Source organism: Strongylocentrotus purpuratus, unplaced genomic scaffold (genome assembly GCF_000002235.5).
Source record: "Strongylocentrotus purpuratus isolate Spur 01 unplaced genomic scaffold, Spur_5.0 spur5_scaffold_5, whole genome shotgun sequence".
Taxonomy (NCBI): Eukaryota; Metazoa; Echinodermata; class Echinoidea; order Camarodonta; family Strongylocentrotidae; genus Strongylocentrotus; species Strongylocentrotus purpuratus.
Genome location: NW_022145611.1, coordinates 9,928,168 through 9,949,710, shown reverse-complemented (window position 1 = coordinate 9,949,710; position 21,543 = coordinate 9,928,168). Strand labels below are relative to the sequence as shown.

The 21,543-nt window shown below is 37.1% G+C and overlaps 1 protein-coding gene across 1 annotated transcript; it reads right to left on the bottom strand.

Annotated features, from left to right (window-relative positions):
• Positions 1 to 859: 859 nt before the first annotated feature.
• LOC587003 (kinesin-like protein KIF6) lies at positions 860 to 20,292 on the bottom strand. The gene is made up of 20 exons (XM_030998551.1): positions 20,123 to 20,292; positions 18,444 to 18,631; positions 17,807 to 17,849; positions 17,218 to 17,322; positions 16,635 to 16,744; positions 14,875 to 15,004; positions 14,311 to 14,429; positions 13,891 to 13,978; positions 13,020 to 13,163; positions 12,143 to 12,229; positions 11,355 to 11,458; positions 10,431 to 10,536; positions 9,381 to 9,513; positions 7,923 to 8,195; positions 7,333 to 7,488; positions 6,370 to 6,493; positions 5,864 to 5,999; positions 4,959 to 5,410; positions 4,346 to 4,455; positions 860 to 3,643 (listed from the first exon to the last, which is right to left on the bottom strand). The coding sequence occupies exons 1-20, from the start codon at positions 20,180 to 20,182 to the stop codon at positions 3,630 to 3,632; spliced, it is 2,682 nt and encodes an 893-aa protein (XP_030854411.1). The 5' UTR covers positions 20,183 to 20,292; the 3' UTR covers positions 860 to 3,629.
• Between the last annotated feature and the right edge of the window lie 1,251 nt (positions 20,293 to 21,543).

The following is a 21,543-nucleotide window of genomic DNA, read 5'->3' as shown; positions in this document are numbered from 1 at the left end:
AAGAAAGCGAGAATACAACTAAGAATGATTGAGGGTCAGATGTGTTATCCTCAATATGTATCTGAGGACATTCCCAATTAACAAAGCTAGGAGACAGTTGATCTGAAAGCACAAGAGTTCATATTGTATTTTTGTAGCCAAAAGGGTGTTAACTCTGTACCAAATTCTGGTTCCAAGCAGATGTCACTTTGATCCGATCCATCCTGGGGGGGGGGGGGGGGCATCATCTTCATAGAATCTTCAAGTAAACTCAAATCCTTAAAGGAAAATCTGACCTTAATACCAAATTGTTCTGCAAGAAAGCAGAACGAAATCAGAAAAGGAGATTGGTCAAAACTTTGATCGAAATCAGACAAACAATACAAAAGTTAGGAATTTTTAAAAGGTTGTTATCACTACATGCAAGGGAATTTCAAATTGGCCAAAACAGTATGTCACTGTGGTGTTGAATGGGAGAGTTGTCTGTGACTATGTCACAATCCACTGACCAAATCACCAATTTGAGATTTGCACAGATGTACTGATTTCATATTTCAAACATTAATAACTGTCTTATAATTGGTTTGATTCATTGTTTAAACTTCGGCCATTCTGCTTTTCGTATTTTTCTGCTCTCGTACAAATGAAATCATTACAAAGGTTGGGTTGCCCTTTAAAGTAACCAATGATGTCTGAGATAAAATTCTTTGTATTGCCCTTTTATTAAACAAAAACAAAATATCACTCATTCACTCATTCTCTCATAAAAATATTTCACCCACCCACCCACACACACACACACACACACACACACCTTGCAAGTGCTCTTTTATTATAAACACTGATGGAAGAAATAAGACAACTCTGCACGCCAGATGAATTTATATTTTATACCAAAGTGTATATTTCAATCAACAGTACTATACGTATATCAATATCAAAGTTTATAAATACATTCATATTAATTTGATAGTTATTATCTGAAACAATACGACACAAACATGGACAGAATAGTATATGGAAGAGTTCACAGAAAAAGACAGTTCTTCTTATTTTTTTGTCGTAAAAAAAAAGTACACTTCATAAAATCAAGGTGATCTGGCAAATCACAGAGCAAAGCTGTCAACAAAAGCAATGAAATTCTTGAGGAAAATACAAAATTACATGGGAAATAACAGATGGTTTGGAAATTGTAATTACCAGTAACTATACTTTCAAAGATAAAAAAAAAAATGTTCAAAATTACAAGCATCCCAACTTATAAGATGTATTGAATATATAAGACATCCATTATCCATTGTTTTGAGAAAGTGGAAAAGTGTACTGCAGTCAAACCTGTCCACCCAAAGGAGACACAGAAAGTGGCCACTGCAGACAGGTGGCCTTTCTAGACAGGTTCATTATCTAGTAGGTGGAAATATTGATGACCACTATAGACAGATGGTCTTTAGGGTTAAGATATTGATAAAAGTTGCAATTTATATAGCCCCTTGGATATAAAGAGCTTTAAGGTTCCATCTCAGCGTTTAAACATTCTTTTTCCACAAAGATTTAAACCTGTTTAAGAAAAAAAGCCCTTTAGAAAATCTAATGAATATTCATCATAATTAATCACACGATTATTGCACAAATTCTTAAAATTCCATTGCTTCATTTACTCTTTTCCTTACTTCACATAATATCACTATTAAAGAAATCAGAACCAAGTGCTCTGTTATTCAGACAGATAAAAAAGTTGTCTATATATTAAGTTTATACTTCCTCTGTTACAGATGGGCAATGCTTTTCCCTACAGCTCCCAGTTTGCATGAGCACAGTATACACGTATGTCAAAAAACTTAGGACACAGGTCATAGTTCACCCTAATGTCAGGCATTATTCCACTGGATTTTATTGGTGCGAACGAACCAAATAGACAGCTGACCAAGTACATTTTGAGAACAAGAAAGAGTCCAGGACAACCAATTGATTAATCCCCAAACTATGAACAATCATCCAGTAACAATAATTACCAAACTGGGACAATTGTTAACTGATGTCTAAGATATAACTTCCACTGAATTTCTATTCTTACAGACCAGCAGCATGATTTTAGTATAATTAAAGTCAAAATAACTAATGCACCATTCGTAAACCTCAGATTCAACTAAATGTATAAGCAATTTGAGTAGTCATTGCAAATCTATTCTCTGGTATTCTAAAGCAGGAAAACCTTATCGCCACATCTGGACGCGTTTCATGGCTGATGTCTAACATTCCTTAACAGAGTTTGCTAGAGTGGAGTACAGAGTCATGTCTTCTGATAGTAGTATAGATACACCCTGTCTGTTTTTGAATGACTTGGCAGAGTTCATGCATAAAATGAAATGCATCCTCCCGACAATCATACAGATAAAAATGATAGCTTCTTGTACACTGGTCTGTCAACATGGTGACCCTGTGGCCACTCCAATACTACACATGTTACCCCAATCAAGGCCAAGCTAATAAGTAGCCAGAAAGCATATCAAGTACCCATTTACACTTGTATAGAGAGTGGCACATATAATGATCCACTCTCTAATTTCTTGTCAAAGGAGTTTATTTCAGGGCGAGGATTGATCAAAATGATGGACTAAACCACTGTACCCGACACATGCGGATCGTTGTACCCCCAAAAAAGCATTCAACACAGCTGCAGTCGTGCCTCACTGCAAAAGTGAGTTTGCATGAGGCTAAATATTAAACACATATATTATACAGTGGCTTAAATCATTTATATACTGTATCAATTTAAATGTCAACTACAGTGTTTTAAAGCTTATCAACAAGCTGCAGCAATAGACCAGTTCGTAGTTAGCTTTGGTTACAAATGACCTCCAAATATCCATTGATCTTTTACACATGGAGATGTCTCATTTTGTGCATTTTAGAATAATCACTGCCCAAATTCACGAATTTCTTTTGTATGCCCTCTTGAGAATAATACTTCCATGTGTATCACGGAATGTGCTGTCAATGAATAAATAACGAGTAATGAATACATAACTTTAATGGGCACAAATCCAGTATTATGTATCAAAAAATGTGCCGTCAATAAATAATCAATGAGTAATGATAACATTACTTTCATAAGCACAAAGCCACTATTGGTCTCGATGGGTTTTACAATTTAGGTTCACTGAAATGACCTTTATCTGCCAATGCGCAGATGGTATCTACGAACCGGCTTCTTGAATGCACACAGCCACATTATTGCAAAAAGTGGCACTTGATATCCAGTCATGACTCTTGTCTTGGTCCTACTGTAGCCGGATGCTGGTTGTTTTCTTGACATCAGAAAGTCATCTTACCATCTCCATCACTAGACAGCATGGCAACCTTTTTAGTTTTACTCAATTCCAAATGATGACTTACAACATTCACAACTGAATGAATTAAAACAGAGACCAAAGTCTGAAGGCTGTTTTCAATCACTGCAGTGACTTGATGAACAATGCCAAAGCAACGTTACTGAGAGAATTGGCACTTGATTTCATAATCATGACCCTTGTCTTGGTGCTACTGTAGCCGGATGTTGGTTGGTTCTTGACATCAGCATGCCGTCTTCTCATCTCCATCACAAGACAACACTGCAAACACTATGAAACGGTTTGCATTCGCAGCTGCTATCATGGTGCTTGGCCTACAGATGTAAATAAAATGAAGAAAAGTAGGAAAAGATGATTATATTATAAAAGAGCATTATCGGCAAAAATCATCCAACGACGATGGAAAACACCATAAAAACCAAGAACATCAGACAACAAGCATTTTGTACAACAACAACAAAAATAATATTTTTGTCATGCTTATTAAAAATATAACAGTGGTTACAAAGATTCATACCTACTTCAAAATAATTTGAACAATAAAATGGTATTTTGTCCAAGGACATTGACACAGAAGTAGAATATTACCTTTATGTTCATGTACTGAAAAATAATGTCATTCCATTTTCACCTCTAGCGATTAATCATGGTTATCTGAGCAGAAAATGTTAAGTGTAATGAGAGCTTTTAAAAACGACAATTTAGTCTTAACTTTTCACAAACCATGACAGACTTTCACATTTTCTTGAACTGCATGTTCAATCAAGTTCGGTCCGCATGAAAAAAAAGGAAATTTTTACTGCTGCGACTGAGAACAGAAACAACACATTATGTAAAATAGTGAAACCTGTTTCTAAAGACCGCTCAAGGTAAACACAAAATGTGGTCATTATAGACAGGTGGTCTTTTCATACACGCGATTGCTAAAGCAGGTTTGATTGTATGTTGCCTAAATTGTGTCATGTCTTGAAGCAACGATTATGACACTTGACTGATAGTCTGATTACCAGACTCACCTTTTTGTTGAAGTAGACCCTGCCTAGCCTTGATGAAAGCCATGATATCAGCATCAGCTCTCTTGTCACCGGTAAGCTTCAGACTGCTCGAGTTTCCCTGTGAGTTTGACCTATACAGGAGGTAGACATTGGGGGTAAGCATTATCTAATCAGTTGTAGGGGCATGTTTATGAAAATAGCGACAAACGTATAATGAGGTGGCTAATTTGCATACAGTAGGGTTAGAGTTAGGGCTTGATTGGTGTCTTTTTTTTAGAAAAATGCCTATATGACTGATTAAATAATGCCTACTGACATTGTGGCTCAATTATATGATGAACAAGTAAAATTATTATTAAAAAAAGAAAGGTAGTGATTAAATCATTTATATTTTTGCACAAGATAATAAAAATGTGCATATACTGTGACACACAATTATTTAATAAACCATCCAGCAATCTGGATAAAAATAAAGTTACAAGTTTGATTACATTAATTGTCATTATCAAACATATTACATGTATGATTTAAACTGATAGATGTATTAAACATATAGTACTGGTTTTGTTGTTAGTATAAAGGTGGTGTCATCAGCGAGGATACACCAAAATGGACATCTCTGCCTGAATAGTACCTTTGCTGCCTGCCGCTCTCAGCCTCTCCTGGACCACTCTCTCCCCCGCCCCTTCGTATCCTATCGTCCGCCGAATTGGACTTCCCCACCGGAGGAACGGGGGGTCTTCTAGCAAAGTCCAGGCCTTGCTGGTTCTGGCTGAGCCCCTGCAGAAGGGCATTCCTGTGCGTGGCAGAGTGCGGTCGATGATGTCTCTGGTGGTGATCGTCCTGGTGGTCGCTCCGGTGTTCGTGGTGACCCTGGTCGTGATGGTGGTGGCTGCCGGTTGTCTTGCGCTGGTAGCTGGAGGGGTCTATCAGGGCGTGGCTATTGCCATGGAGATGAGATGATGATGATGTGGAGTGATGGATGTTGTTAGGGTGTTCCTCGTGCTGGCCTTTGATGGGTGAGACAGGAGGGGTGCGCCACGCCTTGCCAGGGTTGCTTGGAGGTCTGTGAGGTGACGGTGCGGCCTGATTTGATATGATAGACAAACAAACAAAGACTTTGAGATGACATGATTGATATCTATAAAACTACTTCCTGGACTACCAGCTCATGGGAGTGTTTCACAAAGACTAAGACAACTTTAAGTTGGACTTAACTATGGCAGGCCATTCATGCCATAGTTTCCTCTCACCATTACAATCTTCAGATAATATTTTTTCATCAATAATGAATTATAAAATTGTACTCTAGAATAAGATTACAAAATAGAGAAGGTATAAATATTTATTAGCAGCTGCAGGATACAAATTTTTAAGCAAAGACCTATAACTTTTTAAGGCTAAATTAAATCAAAACATACTTCATCCTCAATACTTTTGAGTTCATGGAGAAAAAAGTGCCACTATCTTTGCCTCTTTTCTGTGATTGAACCATGTAAAGAGGTCACCGGAAAAACAAAATGGTACATTAAGACTGACCTGTAAGGAAGCAGACTGCTCTGCCCACCAGACCTCAAAGTCCTTTTGCAACTGAAGCCGTGATCTTTCCAGGAGGTGCTGCAAGTGCTCTATCTCTGTCTTCATGACTCGTAAATTGTTAAAAACATCCTTGTACCTGCAGAATCACGATAAAAACCCTCAAGATTACTTATACCCTGGTTATTACTAATATCCTATGGTTTTTGGCTTCACCAAGCTGTTGTCCTAGATATAAAGTATTGTGCAGAGCAGCTATGTTGTCCTTGCAACTGATGGATGATGGGATGGCAAACAAAGATATATATATATCAACACACTATTATTCAACATAATGCAAAGTATGGTACAACCAGGACCCATCTTACAAAGAGTTGATATCAATCGCAACTATGTACGTAGGAGATAGGGGACTGCAAACTTGCGATTAATTGGATCAGTAGCAACTTTTTATAAGAAAGAGCCAAGGACAACTAGCTCAGCAAATACAGTACATAAAAAAATGTCACCTTGTTTTCTCATCTTCCAAGTGCATTCTAAGGTTGGCCTCGACTTCGTCCTCCTCTTCAGCGACCACGTCGCCTGCCATGGCAAGCTGCATCCTACGATGCTCAAACTGGCGCTTCACTTTATCTGCGAGGAAAAAACAAAAATAATGATAATTTGCAGTAGAGTTTTTGATATTTCCATTATGTTCTATACAAAAATCTCCTATCTTTTCATGGAGGGCCTCTGAAGGATTTGTTTGTTGCTGTATGTACCTTGTTTAGAATTACCTTAATTTGCGTCCACTGGACTTTATAAAGGTTGGATAGACTATGGAAATGTTATTTTGACAATATTTTTATGTGCATACTTCTGGGAAATTTGTTTTCTGTCATTTGCTAGATCATATTCATATTTTATATAGTACAGGTAAAAAGTCTAATGAAAAGAAGAAGATATATTTTGTTACTTTATAGAGGCCTTTACAAAGCAAACAAAGCTTCCATTCTTTAACTTATTTCAGATTGATAGGACATCAACATCAAGTCCAAATTCTCCAAATAAAGATGAAATATTACCATTAAAACCATGTTCACATGTGATGCATTAAACTGTCAACAACAAGAATTTTAAGGAGATTTTAAAAATAATGATATCAGCATAATGGGGTGCACATGTCTGTATCTTATAACATACAGATCTGTACAAATTCTGAGGAGCCTTATTTCACCCCAATTTACATGTTGAATAGTTATGATTTTGCCACGGTGGTTTTTTGAAGCAGTTTACCACATAATGTGAAAGAGGCTTGAGAGAAACAATCTGGGACCCGTTACACAAAGCCTTTTTTCAATGACAAATGACAAAAATAGGTGACAAATCTGCTGATAACCAATCAGAAGCAAGGATTTCACTAGCTTATAACAAAAACTTTCGTGTGTCACTAATGACAAGTTTTGTGAAAATAGGGCTCTGATCTGACTCACTGATATTTTGTCTGCAATCGTTGACCTGCTGTCCGTACGTCTTAGCTGCTCCATATCTCTCTTTGAGCTGGTGTTTGTTATCCTCAATGGCGACGTTGTGTTCATAGTCACGACGGAAGATCTCAAAGGCTTCTTGCCTACCAACGGTCATGTCCCCTTGGTAGATGAGTGAGAGATTGAATATGTTTATTTTATCATTTAGTGGGTGAGGGTTAGCTGAACAGCTGCAACTCAAATAAAGCAGAAGCATCAAATTCCTTTTTTAATTTTATCAGCCGCACACTATATGAATAGTACTATAAATATTGGCTTTTTTGTTCAGTGTTGGATTTCTAAAATGCATTTACAGACTGTAGTGCTCTAAATGCTCCAATAGAATCTCAAATTTAGCTGGCCTACCGAATGCTGTTTTCACAACATTAAAAGAATTCCTACATTGTATTATGTTGTAGGATATCAAAGTCATGATGACAAAACAATTCCATTCTTCACATAACGAATCGTTTAAACACGTTAAATGCATCTACCATGCTTTCAAATCAGATAATCTAACAGGACAGTTTATAAGATGATGACGGGGTGTTTCTCACCTAAGATTCTTCTTGAACTCCTTGGTCTGTGTGAGAGACTACTTTCCCCCTCCTCTTCCTCTGAGTGGCCCATCCTACTCCCATAGCTGCTCTGTGATTGGCTGCTACCGGTGGTGTGATGCCTGCTGTGGGGCGTGTCTTCCTCCGATGCTGACCTGCTATTGGTTGGACGGTGCCTGGTGTCTGGGTTGGCCCCGCCTCCTCCCACTGATGCCTGTTTGATGGCATCCAGGGCTCTCTTCTTCTCTTTCTTCAGCATGTTTACAAGGATGTCTGGTGGAATGCTTGGTCAAGGAACTGTATTTGACCGGTCATTAACAATTATGCTCAGTACTTGTGGTGAGTTTCTATTTAGGATAGAAATTGTGGAGATCATTTATATTCTAATGGCTTTTTCAAAAGTTGTAATGGTCCTATGATTCATGACCAACCTTTTGTGATCCTGCTGATGATGATTCTCCAGAGTTTTCAGTCTCGAGCAATACCATGAGCTATGACAAAATATAAACCTGTTAACTGCCTTTTAAACACGACATGTTAAACTGCCTAATAAGTATGTAAATGAATGGCAAAAGACAATGTTGTGGAGGGAAAAGAAAAATAGAAGAGCACAAAGTCTCCTATTTTCCACTCTCTGATTACTGTATTATAGTTTACAGAACCCTATCTAATGAATAGCAAATATACATGGATGTCCTTCACAGCTATCAATATGAAGGAATCATGTCAAGAAAGAGTCACAACATCAAACAAGATTCTTCAGAAATAGCCTGGCACCAAAGGAGTTAGAGAAGGTCCAGACATAGTGTTACCATCTATGTCATTGGAAAATGTAACTTGAATACCTACAAGACAGAAGAAAGCGAACAGATTTTATTGATGCATACAAAGGTCTCTTTGGATATTACCAGACTCGGCACATACATACTCTTCGTTCCCCCCAAACAAAGAATGAAGAGGGCACTCTAATAAATTGTTTCTTAGACAAGCAATGGCTCGAACAGTAATGGCACAGTCGACACTTGTGTGGAAGTCCCGAGATGTAATTCTTCCTCCGAAGAAGCAAGAGGCATCAGACGTTAAGAGAATCAATGCCTTTGATATGTGGATTTGGAGACTTCTCAGGGTCAGCTGGAAGGACAGGAGAACAAATTAATGGGTCCGCAAAAACTTATGGTACCAGGCGAAGAAGGAATGGTGGCACAAGTCAAGAAAGGGAAGATCACAAAGTATGGGCACTGGAAAATAAAAGAGAAGAGTGTTGTACCAGCGACTATTGAAGGCAAATTTGAAGGGGAGTGTCAAGTTGGTAGACGTATTGCGGGATGGATAAACAACATTAAGAACTGGGAAGATAGAACGAGAGTAGTAAGATTAAATGCGCGAGAGAGAAGCCAATGCCTCGGAGGGGCTAAAGTTTAACGTAGTAGTAATTGTTCTGTCTGTATAAAAGGATACTGATCTCGTTATCTCTCTGCTGCACCATGCTCTGGAGTTTCTTGACCTCCGCCCCTGCCATGTAGCTGGTATCGGGGGTGTAGCTCGGGGGCGGGGTGTCGTCGGGTCTGGACGACCTCTCCTCTTGGTGCCTCTGAGGCGAGGGTTCCGAGGAGGAGGAGGAGAGGGTCTTACCTTGAGAATATTGCTGCAGAAACAAGGAATGCACAAATGTATTAAAGCCTGTCTGCACTAGTTTGGCCAAGGGGGATAAGACCTCCCTGCAAGGTCACTGACATGTGGTTTTCACACCAAATGAGCTCTCAATTAACATAAGAAAAAGGGGGTCATGGGAGACCAACAGGCACTGATTAGGAATTGTTTGCTGTATAGAGGGCGCAAGTAACTATAAGTAGAGCTGTGGGGCTTTAACATTACTTTAGACAAATAGTTATTTGGTAAGTATATAATACAAATTACTTTAACAGACAGACAATTACAAATTTTAGCTTCATTGGTATCATTTTGTTTTACAGCACACCAGTGCAAGTTTCATGAATTGCCACATATTCTGTATCTCAAATATGAGTTATGTTTGCTTTCATTACAACAACAACAAATATTAATTGTATCATGCCTCTTCCTGAATCTCTCTCTTATTGGGAAAATACATACACATGCATGATCCACAATGGAAGGAATGTCCTTGTTAGTGGTAAGAAACATAATAGTCTTGATAACATAGAAGTCAAAAAGATACTTAGGAAATAGGACACATAGTTTGAAATAAAATAGGTAAGATTACCATTCCTTATAACAGCCATGACATCACTGACATACAATCATGAAAACAGCTATTGTAACCCTCAAAACATACTTGTCAGTTGTCACAAACCAGATATTTCCAATTAGTCGTTTTAATAGTTTTACAATTGTTCAGCCTTCCATGAAACTCTAGATATGTTTGGCCTCTCTAAATAAATATTGCAAGGTTAAAGAAAGAACTCAACAAGGAAACTTTTTCTTCTTTTCCAAATCTGATATATCGAACATGTAAATGAATAATTATACCTTTAATATTCTGAAACATTCATTGATCTTCCTCATGTCAGCTCCGACATTGAGCCGACATTCGGGGTCAGGATCCTCTATGTATGCAGCCACTCTCTCCTGTAATCTGTGATTAAATGGTTAATGCAGGTGGGTTAATGAAACAATTAGATATCATGGTTCAACTGTACAAACCCTCTTTTTATCATTTTCAGAGAACACACTCTTAGACTACCAAAGGAAATAGATTATTCTGTCATTATACCCTTCATGGTGCACCCAAAGTCATGGTGATGTGACAGTGAGACATAAAAATGAATCAGAAAAAAAATTCATTGATTTTTCCTCATATCTGCTCATATATTATTCAGGGTCTTTCCTGTATTACGTCATTTAATGCTAAAGAGAATGATAACATATTGAGCACTTTTTAGGCATGACACTGTTTAAAGGCCGTCTGTACTAGTTTGGCCAGGAGGGATTAGACCACACAGCGTGGTCACTGACAGGTGGCTATCTCATCAACCCAGCTCTCAATTAACGGTCACCGATTAGGCATTGTTTTCTATATAGAGGGAGCAAATAGCTACAAGTAGTACAGTGGGGCTTTAATAACTGCCTTTAAGTTGTTGTTGTTTTGAATTTAAAAAACTAATAATAATTTGTCCCATGTATACTCACTGATCTTCTTGATGTAAGAAGAGCTGTCCAGAAACTCTACGCCCTTAGAACATTAACCCCCTCCCCCACCTCTTCCTAATTACCCATCATGTAAAATTATGTGCCAGATTACTGACCACGCTAGAATATCACCAAGAGATTTAAGAGTAGTTTCACCAGACCTATTACAAGAATTACATACATGGAATGGGTAACAGTTATTAGTGATCCAAGATGCTGTGACTTTGGCTCTACTTAACCCATTAGATTTTAAATAGAATGTACCTGTCAATCTCTTCTTGCGTAAGCTCATCAGTTGACTGCTCTCCTGATGTCAAGGCTAACTGGTTCTTCAGTTCCGAGATCTCCATCTTCAATTTAGCAATCATCTGAATTAAACAGGGTGAGAAAATGTAGATTACTAGAAGAAGAAAAACAAACAATTCAATTCAATTCATATCTATTTTATTTCCAACATAAAGATGAACAAAGCTATTACAGATATTATTACAAAATGTATGACAAAAAATGTATTATCCTGTCACAGTTTCCAGAGGGAGGTAGTACTATAGAGGTGTCGTAGTTGAGTGGTTTAAGCGCTTGACTTGAAATGTAAAGGTCGTGGGTTAGATCACTGACGTGGCACCAATGTCATTTGGCAAGGCATTAATCAACATATGTCACTCCATACCCAGGAGAGAAATGGGGACCTGGTAGAATGACGCCCTCGCAGTGACCATACAGTAGGAATACTCCCCAGGGAGTTAGATGGTACACAATGTGCATGAATGAATCAGATGACAAGGGTAAAAATATCTGGAAAACTTTTAGAGAGCGTATTTTGTATCAAGTGCTATATAAATCCAGATTCTAACATTATTATCATCCAAAAGGTTAACCATCCATAACATTTTGCTTCATTATTCAATAAAATATTAATATAATGACATTATCATAAGTTTGAAAGTGCATAGGGACGTTTTGTCAGAATGTGATATGTAAGAATAGAATATTATCATATGAAATATCATTATAATTCTCACTACCAATGCAATGATATGTCATCTACTCACCAATTTCGGATCAAGTTCCTCATTCAGAACAGCATCATTCTTAATCAATGCTACGCGCTGAGCAAAGCGACATGTTGATATCGATTCCTGGACAGCAAAGTGAGTGAGAAAACAAAATTATATTAGCTGAAGTGTTCTTCAACACCATATTGGTTTTAAAATAACAATCTCTACAGATTTGAACCTTGTGCACTTCTCAGCACAAATTTGTTTTTCTGCATGCCTGATTGAAAGGATTACCTCTAAATGATGTTAATTCCTCTCATTAACTCCCCTCTTCCTTTTTTTCTCTCAGAGTTCAAAATAGAATGAGTAACATTGGCACTTTATCACAAGCTATTTCGCATACCTAATGAGCACTGTGACCTTTGAACTTTGACCTTGTGACCCCCAAATCTAATCAGTTCATTGGCTTTGCAGGATACAAGCATGATTAAAGTTTGGCGGTAATCCATGAAACGGTTCTTGAGATAACGCGATAACGAGCTATTTTGCATACATAATGAGCCCTGTGACCTTTGACCTTTGACCTTGTGACCCCAAAATCTAATCAGTTCATTAGCTCTGCAAGATACATGCACGATCTAAGTTTGACGGCAATCCATCAATCGGTTCTTGAGATAAAGCGATCACAAGAACGGGACGTACGGACAACCAGAAAACATAATGCCTCCGGCTACTTTGTAGCAGAGGCATAAAAATGTAATTTAAAAATACTGATATTCATCAGTATGCCTGATAAAATAATATCTAGTGTTACTTCTCAGACAGCGACTCTTAACCCGCTGACAACCGGATTCTCTCATTCCCATAGACCTAATACAGGAGCCATTCGGTTCCCAAAGGGTTAACTGAGATAGGCACTGTTCATACTTACATCAATGTTCTTCTTCTCCACAGAGCAGGTCGCTATCATGGTCGTCATGCAGTTACCTCCCAGACTGTCCCTTAGCACAGCAGTCATCATGGAGTTACGATAGGGAATGTGTGTACGCGACTTCTCTGACAGGGCCACGATCACCTGGATATCAAAGATTCAAATTGGAATTCAAATAAACATTTAAGATTCAAATTGGGATTGAATTTCAATAAACATTTGAAGATTCAAATTGAAATTCAAATAAAAATTTGAAGATTCAAATTGAAATTCAAATTCAAATAAACAATTGAAGATTCAAATTGGAAATTTAAATTCAAATAAACATTTGAAGATTCAAATTGGAATTAAAATTCAAATAAACATTTGAAGATTTAAATTCAAATTCAAATTCAAATAAACATTTGAGGATTCATTAAATTAAAAATTAAGAAATTAAAAATCAAAGATTTAATGAGATTTACATTTAATTGTACATTTACATTTACAAAAGTTTATTGACTATTTGCTCACATATATTAGAAGAGATATTCAGTTACACAATTTACTAAAAATGAAAGATTCAATAATATTCATATTTTCTTTGATTTGTTTTTAACATTGGACTAAAACTAAAATCATGTTTACTGAAATTGAATGGATATAAAATTGGTTTGAATGGTACTTTATATTTTCACGGCAAGGAAACAATGATGGAAAAATTCCCCCAAAAAATTTCCTGGCATTATACAATTTAAACCTGTTACTGGGTTTAAGGTCAGTCTAAAGTCGAGGTTCACAAAACATTTTAGACAGAGGAATAAGTTTTCCCTTTTGTTCAATGTCACTAGAAATTCTTGAATATTTGAAAACTTCTCAAAATAATCCTTACCTGTTCTAGGAAGTGGAGAGACAAATTGATGTACTTTGCTTCCTTCAAAAGATTTCCTCCGACTCCTGTTTTTGCAACTCTCTCTGATCTACAATGATAAGAATAGAATAATATATATTTCTCAAAATGTACTATACTATGGTAACAAACATAAATTTAAAGGTGTTGTGGTCTGGTAGGTACAGGGTTCAAATCCCAGCCCGGCTCTAACGTCCTGTGGCAAGACATCAATCTATATTTGCCACTCTCCACCCAGGTGTTAAATGGATACCAGGTAGCATGTGAACATTGATATAGTTTGCTCAGCATTGTGAGAGTCTGTAAAATAGCCCCTGGCTGGAATGCTCCCCAGGGAGTAGAGAATGTGCATACTTTGTGTGCCACACTTTAAGACAACTCAAGCTGTTTACGTGTACTCACCCAGCCAAGTCAACAAGATGTACCTTAGCCCTCCGAAGGGTGGCCGAACCTGCTTCACGTACTGACACGTGTATGGTAAAGATACAGTGAGATCTGGTTGAGGCTTGGTTCATTGGAGTCTGTTGAGGGTTATTAAGAGGTTACAGAAATTGTTTTGTAAGTACACAAAAATGCATGTATGTTCATACAACAGATATTTAATGATTTAAATCTTTGAATAATCAGTCAAACCTCCAATATCTTTGGTGCAAAACAGTTTTAATCATGGTATAAAAATAACATAAAATATGTTATGAATGCATTTTAACTTTGTTCAATTTCCTCTCTAATTGTAATCTGTACTTTGTACATGGCCCCTAAAGAAAACAGCATTTTAAATACTGAGAGAGCTACTCTGTTTAAACAAAAATGAATAAATAAATAAATGAATAAATAAATACATCAAGTGCTGCACTGTCTTCATAAACATGGCCTGCATGTTAAATCAATATTTTATGACAAAATAAAGCCTGGGGAAAAGATACGATCATCAAAGTGGCACGTTATCTTGGCAACTAGACTCACCTCTGCGATCATCCTGTTTGTGTCTCCTAGGAAGAGCCAGTTGAGAGCCTCCTCTTCATTGGATGCCTGGTGTGTCATGATGTTCTTCATCTGAGTGTTGCCATCACTGTCCTCCATCAGCGTCACCTTCCTATAACATTAGAGAGCACAGAGAGTGAGAATTTTCTTTCATTGGTTTCAGACAGCTTTCATATCAAAGTGCTGTTTCAGCATCGATTCTACTGAACTGCAAGGAAGAATTGTCATAATATCATTTTCTAATGCAGTAATGGGACAGGAGTCCCTCTAAACCCTACAACCCTGTCTATGCTCAGTTTATACCAGGGGTGATAGTGAGCACTAAAAAAAAATAGTTTTTTGTTTTCCCCTCAACCACAAAAAAAAGAGGATTCGTGGGGAAAAAATGGCATCTAACAACATTCCCCTCTTTCGAGTAAGAAAATTGGGGAAAAAATAGGACAAAATAAGGAAGAATAGAGAAAATAAGAGGGGAATCAGAAAAATCGGGATAAAATAGGGAAGGAAAAAAAAATCTGGTAACAAAAATTTTTAATTTGTTTTTAAACTAGATGGAATTTTGACTGCGCGCAGTCGAAAATGATGCCTCCGCCATAGAGCAATTTAAACAAGTTTGGAGTTTAAATCTCCAGTGGTTCTTGAGATATCATGATAACAATCTCAATGTATGGAATTTCATAAGTTGACCTCTGTGACCCTTGACCTTTGACCTATGTGCTCCAAAATCTAATCAGATTGTCTTCCTATGGTGATACACACTATCGTTAAGTTTGAAGTTTAAATCTCCAGTGGTTCTTGAGATATTATGATAACAATCTCAATGTATGGAATTTCATAAGTTGACCTCTGTGACCCTTGACCTTTGACCTACGTGCTCCAAAATCTAATCAGATCGTCTTCCTATGGTGATAAATACTATTCCCGAGTCTTAAGTTTAAATCTTAAATGGTTCTTGAGATATTGTGATAACGGTCAAACGGGACGGACGTACGGACGGACAACCCGAAAACAACATGATGCCTCCGGCACCACCTTCGGTGGCGGAGGCATAAAAATCTGAAAACCGATTTAAATCAGGTTTTTATCAGGCCTGGTTTATACACGTTACAACTAATGCAGAGAAAACAGGAATGCATTAGGGAAGTAAGAAGATCAAGTGCTCCACAGACTCTGGTCCTCAAGCCTTCTATATTTTTTTCACAAACTTTTATGCCTTACAATGAGACTTGAGTAGACTAGACTTGAGCCAATGTGCGGCATTGGGCCTACAAGTCTACAGCCTTGTACAATTCAGACCTTGCAATATATGACGGTACTCACACTTGTAGTGAGAACCTCATGTCCCTTTACTGATATTGACAACCCACAACAGGTGTCATATCTAAACAATTGTCAGTTTTAATTAGCTATGGTTGATATATGACATAATAACAAGCTTTTGCAAATATGAAAAAATTGAATTGTAGCTCAAGTGGGACTTTCAAAAACAAAACTTGCCGATGATGATGGTGGGGAAAGCAGCCATAGCTACATGACACATCCTCCAGCAACAATGGCGCCGATTTGTAACACTAAAAAGAATTTCAATCTTTAAACCTGCACCAAACACTATGCCTAACCCTTTCTTTGATGAAATAAAGCCCAGGATAAATGAAACAGGAACAAATGTCTGATCACAGTGCAGCCTACATCTTTTTTATAACAAGAAATGTTTTGATGGGACAAGGGTGGGTTGTACTTACGGTAGATCTTCTAGTTTTGCTGCTTCATGCTTGGGGTCCAGAAGGTCATAGCCACTCTCATTGTACAGCTCCAAGTATGATATATGTGTTGTGTAAACATATTCAGGATTCTATATGACATAGGAATAGTGTAAATATAGTGTTAGTGTCTTTATACACAATGTTTGGGTTCAAATATATCCGTAATTGTATTTACTTCTATCATTTGATATCCTAAAGCCGTGAAAGTGGATGTAATCTTAAAGCTCTTTCATTGTAAATGTAAGAAACAAAAACAAAACAGTAGCATGTAAATATCATTGACAAATAAGGACATTTACATTGAATATAAGATGTAGATAAGAAGATAGAAACTAACCTATACATCAAGTTAAAATATCAAATTAAACAGTGATCTTCATATTATCAGCAACAACAAGCTATCCTTTATAGATTTTCAAATGGCAGTTTATTTGTATAACATGGATAATATTTATGTTATCCTATACACAAAGACTATCTAAAATACATGTATACTACACACTAAAATGTGAAAAGTCTTCTTTTTAATGCTTTAAAAAAAAATTAAAAAATTGTGAATTACCTTTGCATACTGCTCATACAGGTAGGAGAGTGTACGAGGTATAATACCTCTGTCAACAAAGCGCTCTGCACCTCCAGTTATGGTAAATGTTTTGCCGCTCCCAGTCTACAAATTGATTATAATGGGAATAAGCTATTATAACTTCAGAAATAAACTAATTTTCCATATACTATTACAGCACACAGTCTAAATGAAATCACTGATTTTAAAAAAATATTTTGAATAACAGCCAATACTACATTCGCCCGACATGAGCAACAACAGAAAAATGGCAAATTTGTTTTCCTACAGAAGCACAGAACAGATATTCTATCTGTAAGTGAAAACATTCACATAATAAGGGGCGAGCAACTATCTAAATTATAATTTGATAATTCATGATTTCCTTCTTACAAATGAGACCTTCTGTTTAGCGACAAAAATTTCCCAATAGGCAGTGAGCATAGAAACTTTGAATAGTACTGTGTTGGTAATTTCAAGAACATGTGAGGACATCATTTTCTTTATAAATACATGTTATTTTATTTTAATAGTCGAAGCAAAGACAAACAGTGAAATGAATGAATAGGACTTCTGCAGTTTTACTTACTTGACCATATGCGAATATTGTTCCATTGTATCCCATAAGTGCACTGTTTAGAATATAACAATGAAAGCAAATCAAATTTAGGGATGTTAATGACAGAATAAAAAGTAAGGTGATTGGTTAGACAAATTTTCATTTTAAAAAGTCATGGGTGCCTTTCGCAAAAATAAACTCAAGTTCTGTGAAACTTTTACCATGAGTGTTTAATAAAGTATATACCCCTAATGGTATATATCATAATTTAAGCAAAAAGAACCCTGTTAAGATTATTTTTCTTCCTTCTTTTTTTTGTTCCCCCCTACACATCATAGCTCCAATTCAAAACTAAATGAAGTCAAAATTTTACAAAAAGAACACCACAAAGGGAAACTTGAAAATGGTCTTCTTAAAATATGGTAGTAGTCTCCATATTTCAGACTTGAGTTCTATGAAAGTACAATGTACTACATGTAATTATTGTAAAACCAGAACCTTTTGCAACATGAAACCTTCATGAATCACAAAATTTCAGTACTGCATCAATTGTGACAACAAGCATAAAACCCTCAGGGATCCGAACCACTTACAAATTCGCAAACACATGCAAGCATTAGAATCGATAGTTTTACAGTAATTAAGCTAAAAACCAATAATGACTTACTTGTCCACGACATCCCTCGCTACATATTCAAAGATCTCATCTTGTTTAGTCTTCTGCTCAAAGACCTTCTCAAAACGAAAAGCGTACTCCTCTTTCTTATTGTTGATAAATCCCGAAGCCTGGTCCCTGGGAACCACGAATGAGAGCCTCGTGGGCTCCTCGTTGTCATCTTCATCAACCTCATAGAGCTGGAGAAAAACCAAGACAGATTTCTGTCAATGGCTGTTATATATGGGTTTGTAAGATGTGATTTGAATTCCATGCATAATTTATATTTAGTCTAAATTTGTTAAGAATGCAACAGCCATATAAGCAAAATATATTTTAAGATGAATTTATAATCGAGTAGAAAAAAAATATTGGAAAATTATCATATAGTCTAGGTCTACTCGAAACCCACTTTAATAGTCAGAAACCGTAGACTCAGTTATCCTCAACTGTGCAAGGGCTAGGTGATAATATGAAATATGATATATATCACCTAGCGGTCCTAGCCTTACTTGGTACCCATTGCTCTGCATGAAGGAGGTAGGCCCTAAACAAAACCTAAAATGCTTTTGAAATCACCCTTCCCGCGAGAACATTGCACACTCGCTTTGGAGTCAAGTGGAATCTTCTCTCTTCTCATACAAAGCGCTTTGAAATCGGTCATGAATTTAGCCAAACATATGATACTTTGATACCGGAGCGATAGCACTTTGTGATAAATGAGCTAACGTGTGATTTACCTCTCACCTCTTACGAGAGTTCTCCATGTTGGTTCTGCCTGAAATGCAATACTTTAACTTACTTTACAATAATAAGCGATTAGTTCAGTATACTTTGGCGCACACACAGAGTTTACTGAATTTATATTTGCAAACAACCTGTGTCCTGTGCTCGACTTTACCCACTAATGATCACTTTGAACAAATCATCACTAAATACTTTGATTTATTGTCAACTAAACAACCACTCATTTAAAATGACTTCCCAGCCCCACAGTAACGGACACAATTCTTGCATGAGCCTTTACCTTTATGTTTTACTTTTACTAATTTTAGGTTTATTCCATCCATCATTCATCAAACACAACAATTCATTGGCATATTGCATTGACATCTTCTTCTTCTTCTTCTTCCTTAAAAGTGCAGGCTTCATAAAGTTCATGAAATGAAGATTAACACACTGTGGGTTGATGCGCACAGTCAATAGTACGCAGATATATACACATTGTTTAGTGAATGTGCAGTTAAAATAATAATAAAAATATAAAAATACAAATACAAAATAAAAAGTAGCTTGTCTGCATGCTAGACGGTGCCATCCCTCAATGCCACTTTGAAGGCATCGAGTGAGATAAACTCTCTTGGGTCTTTCTTCAGCATGTTCAGAGAGTTCCATTCTACGTAATTCTACTGTACTGACCTGAAATTATAAGTTCATGTTACTAAAATAGATACAATAAACTGACAATTCCAGACTGGACAACCAAATCCCAGTTCCCTTCTGACCTTCATAGTTTATTTTATCAGCGCGGCGCGATGTACAGTTACGTCCGCTGTACTTTTGTGGATCTACAGGCTCGGCTTTAAAATACGCCAGGCCCAGAGGCCTAGCTAAGGTCAAGAAAAGCCGTACCGTCGTCGTCGAAAGCGACGCTCCAAAATTAAGATCAATAATTTTAGTACGATTCTTACCCCAGTTTTGGCCTTGGTTGGCTTCACTCGGCAGAAAATCTTGATTCCCTGCTTCACCATTTCATCCCTTTCCCTTAAACACAAGATTGAACCTTCTTTTCAGCCCAAATAGTATCAGATATAGGCTCTTGCCAACGGTACACAAATTAATTTCTTTTTCAGCAACGCAAATTCAGGCTTTTCACTAAATTTAATTAAAACTCGACATAAAATATCAACTTTGAACATGTTTTTAACACCAAATTTAATTTTTAATTTTGATATCACAATAATTAATTTTTATAAATGTAAAAAATGTATAAAAACTAACATATGATATATTTAAATTTACATATATAAATGTATTATATTTTGGCAACATTGGATAAACGAAAATGAGCCGCTAGTTTTTCATCATTTTCATAGCTCGCATTATTTATAGCATTCACTTCTGTGGCGCCACTGTGACGCCACTTTACCCTATCCAATTATTGCAGTAGCACTTAATTTAAATTTATCCACCAGAAAGCACAGATAATTATATTAGTTCACTAAAAGACATTTGATATATAACTAAAGCCTATAGCCTACTCGTCACGGAGATCCTTTTAGACTGGAACCCTTTCAGTTTCTGCCAAATTTCACTCAATCAAAGTATTTTATTGAAGCGATTTAGAGTTCATCTATTGGTAACTAACATTTTTCATTTTATAATGTTAATAGCATGCATATCACTTACCAACCCTTTCCCCTCCTCTCTATCATTCTCTCTCTCTCTCTCTCTCTCTCTCTCTCTCTCTCTCTCTCTTCTCTCTCTTCTCTCTAACTCCTACCGTCACACTTTGTCTCTCTCTCTCCCAAGGGTGTCGATTTGTATCCGTGGTTGGGGGGGATGATAGGTGCCAAAATATTTTCGGCAATGGATCAAAGCAACCAAAGTGGTAGAAGCGTGTGGCAAGTTGCACCCCTCCCAAGCGCGTAGCCAGGATTTAATTTAAGGGGGGGCGGTAGTTAGCACACGAAGCGCGGTTCCTAGGGGGTTGGGTGCAGGGAGGGGGAGTCCCCCCCCCCCCCCGCAAAGCGAGGAAGCTTTGACGTTTCACTAAATTATTAGAGAAAGAAGACGATTCGTTGGACCGTTCTCGACTCTTAATCCTTGTTTGAATTAAATTCTCCTTCCTCCGCGCGTAGCGCGGTAGCTCTGACGTTTCATTAGATTATTAAAGAAAGAAGACGATTCTATGTACCATTCTCGACTCTTATTCCTTGTTTGAATCAAGCTCCCCTTCCCCCGCGCGTAGCGCGGAAGCTCTGACGTTTCATTAGATTATTAAAGAAAGAAGACGATTCGATGTACCATTCTCGACTCTTAATCCTTGTTTGAATCAAGTTCCCCTTCCCCCGCGCGTAGCGCGGAAGCTCTGACGTTTCATTAGATTATT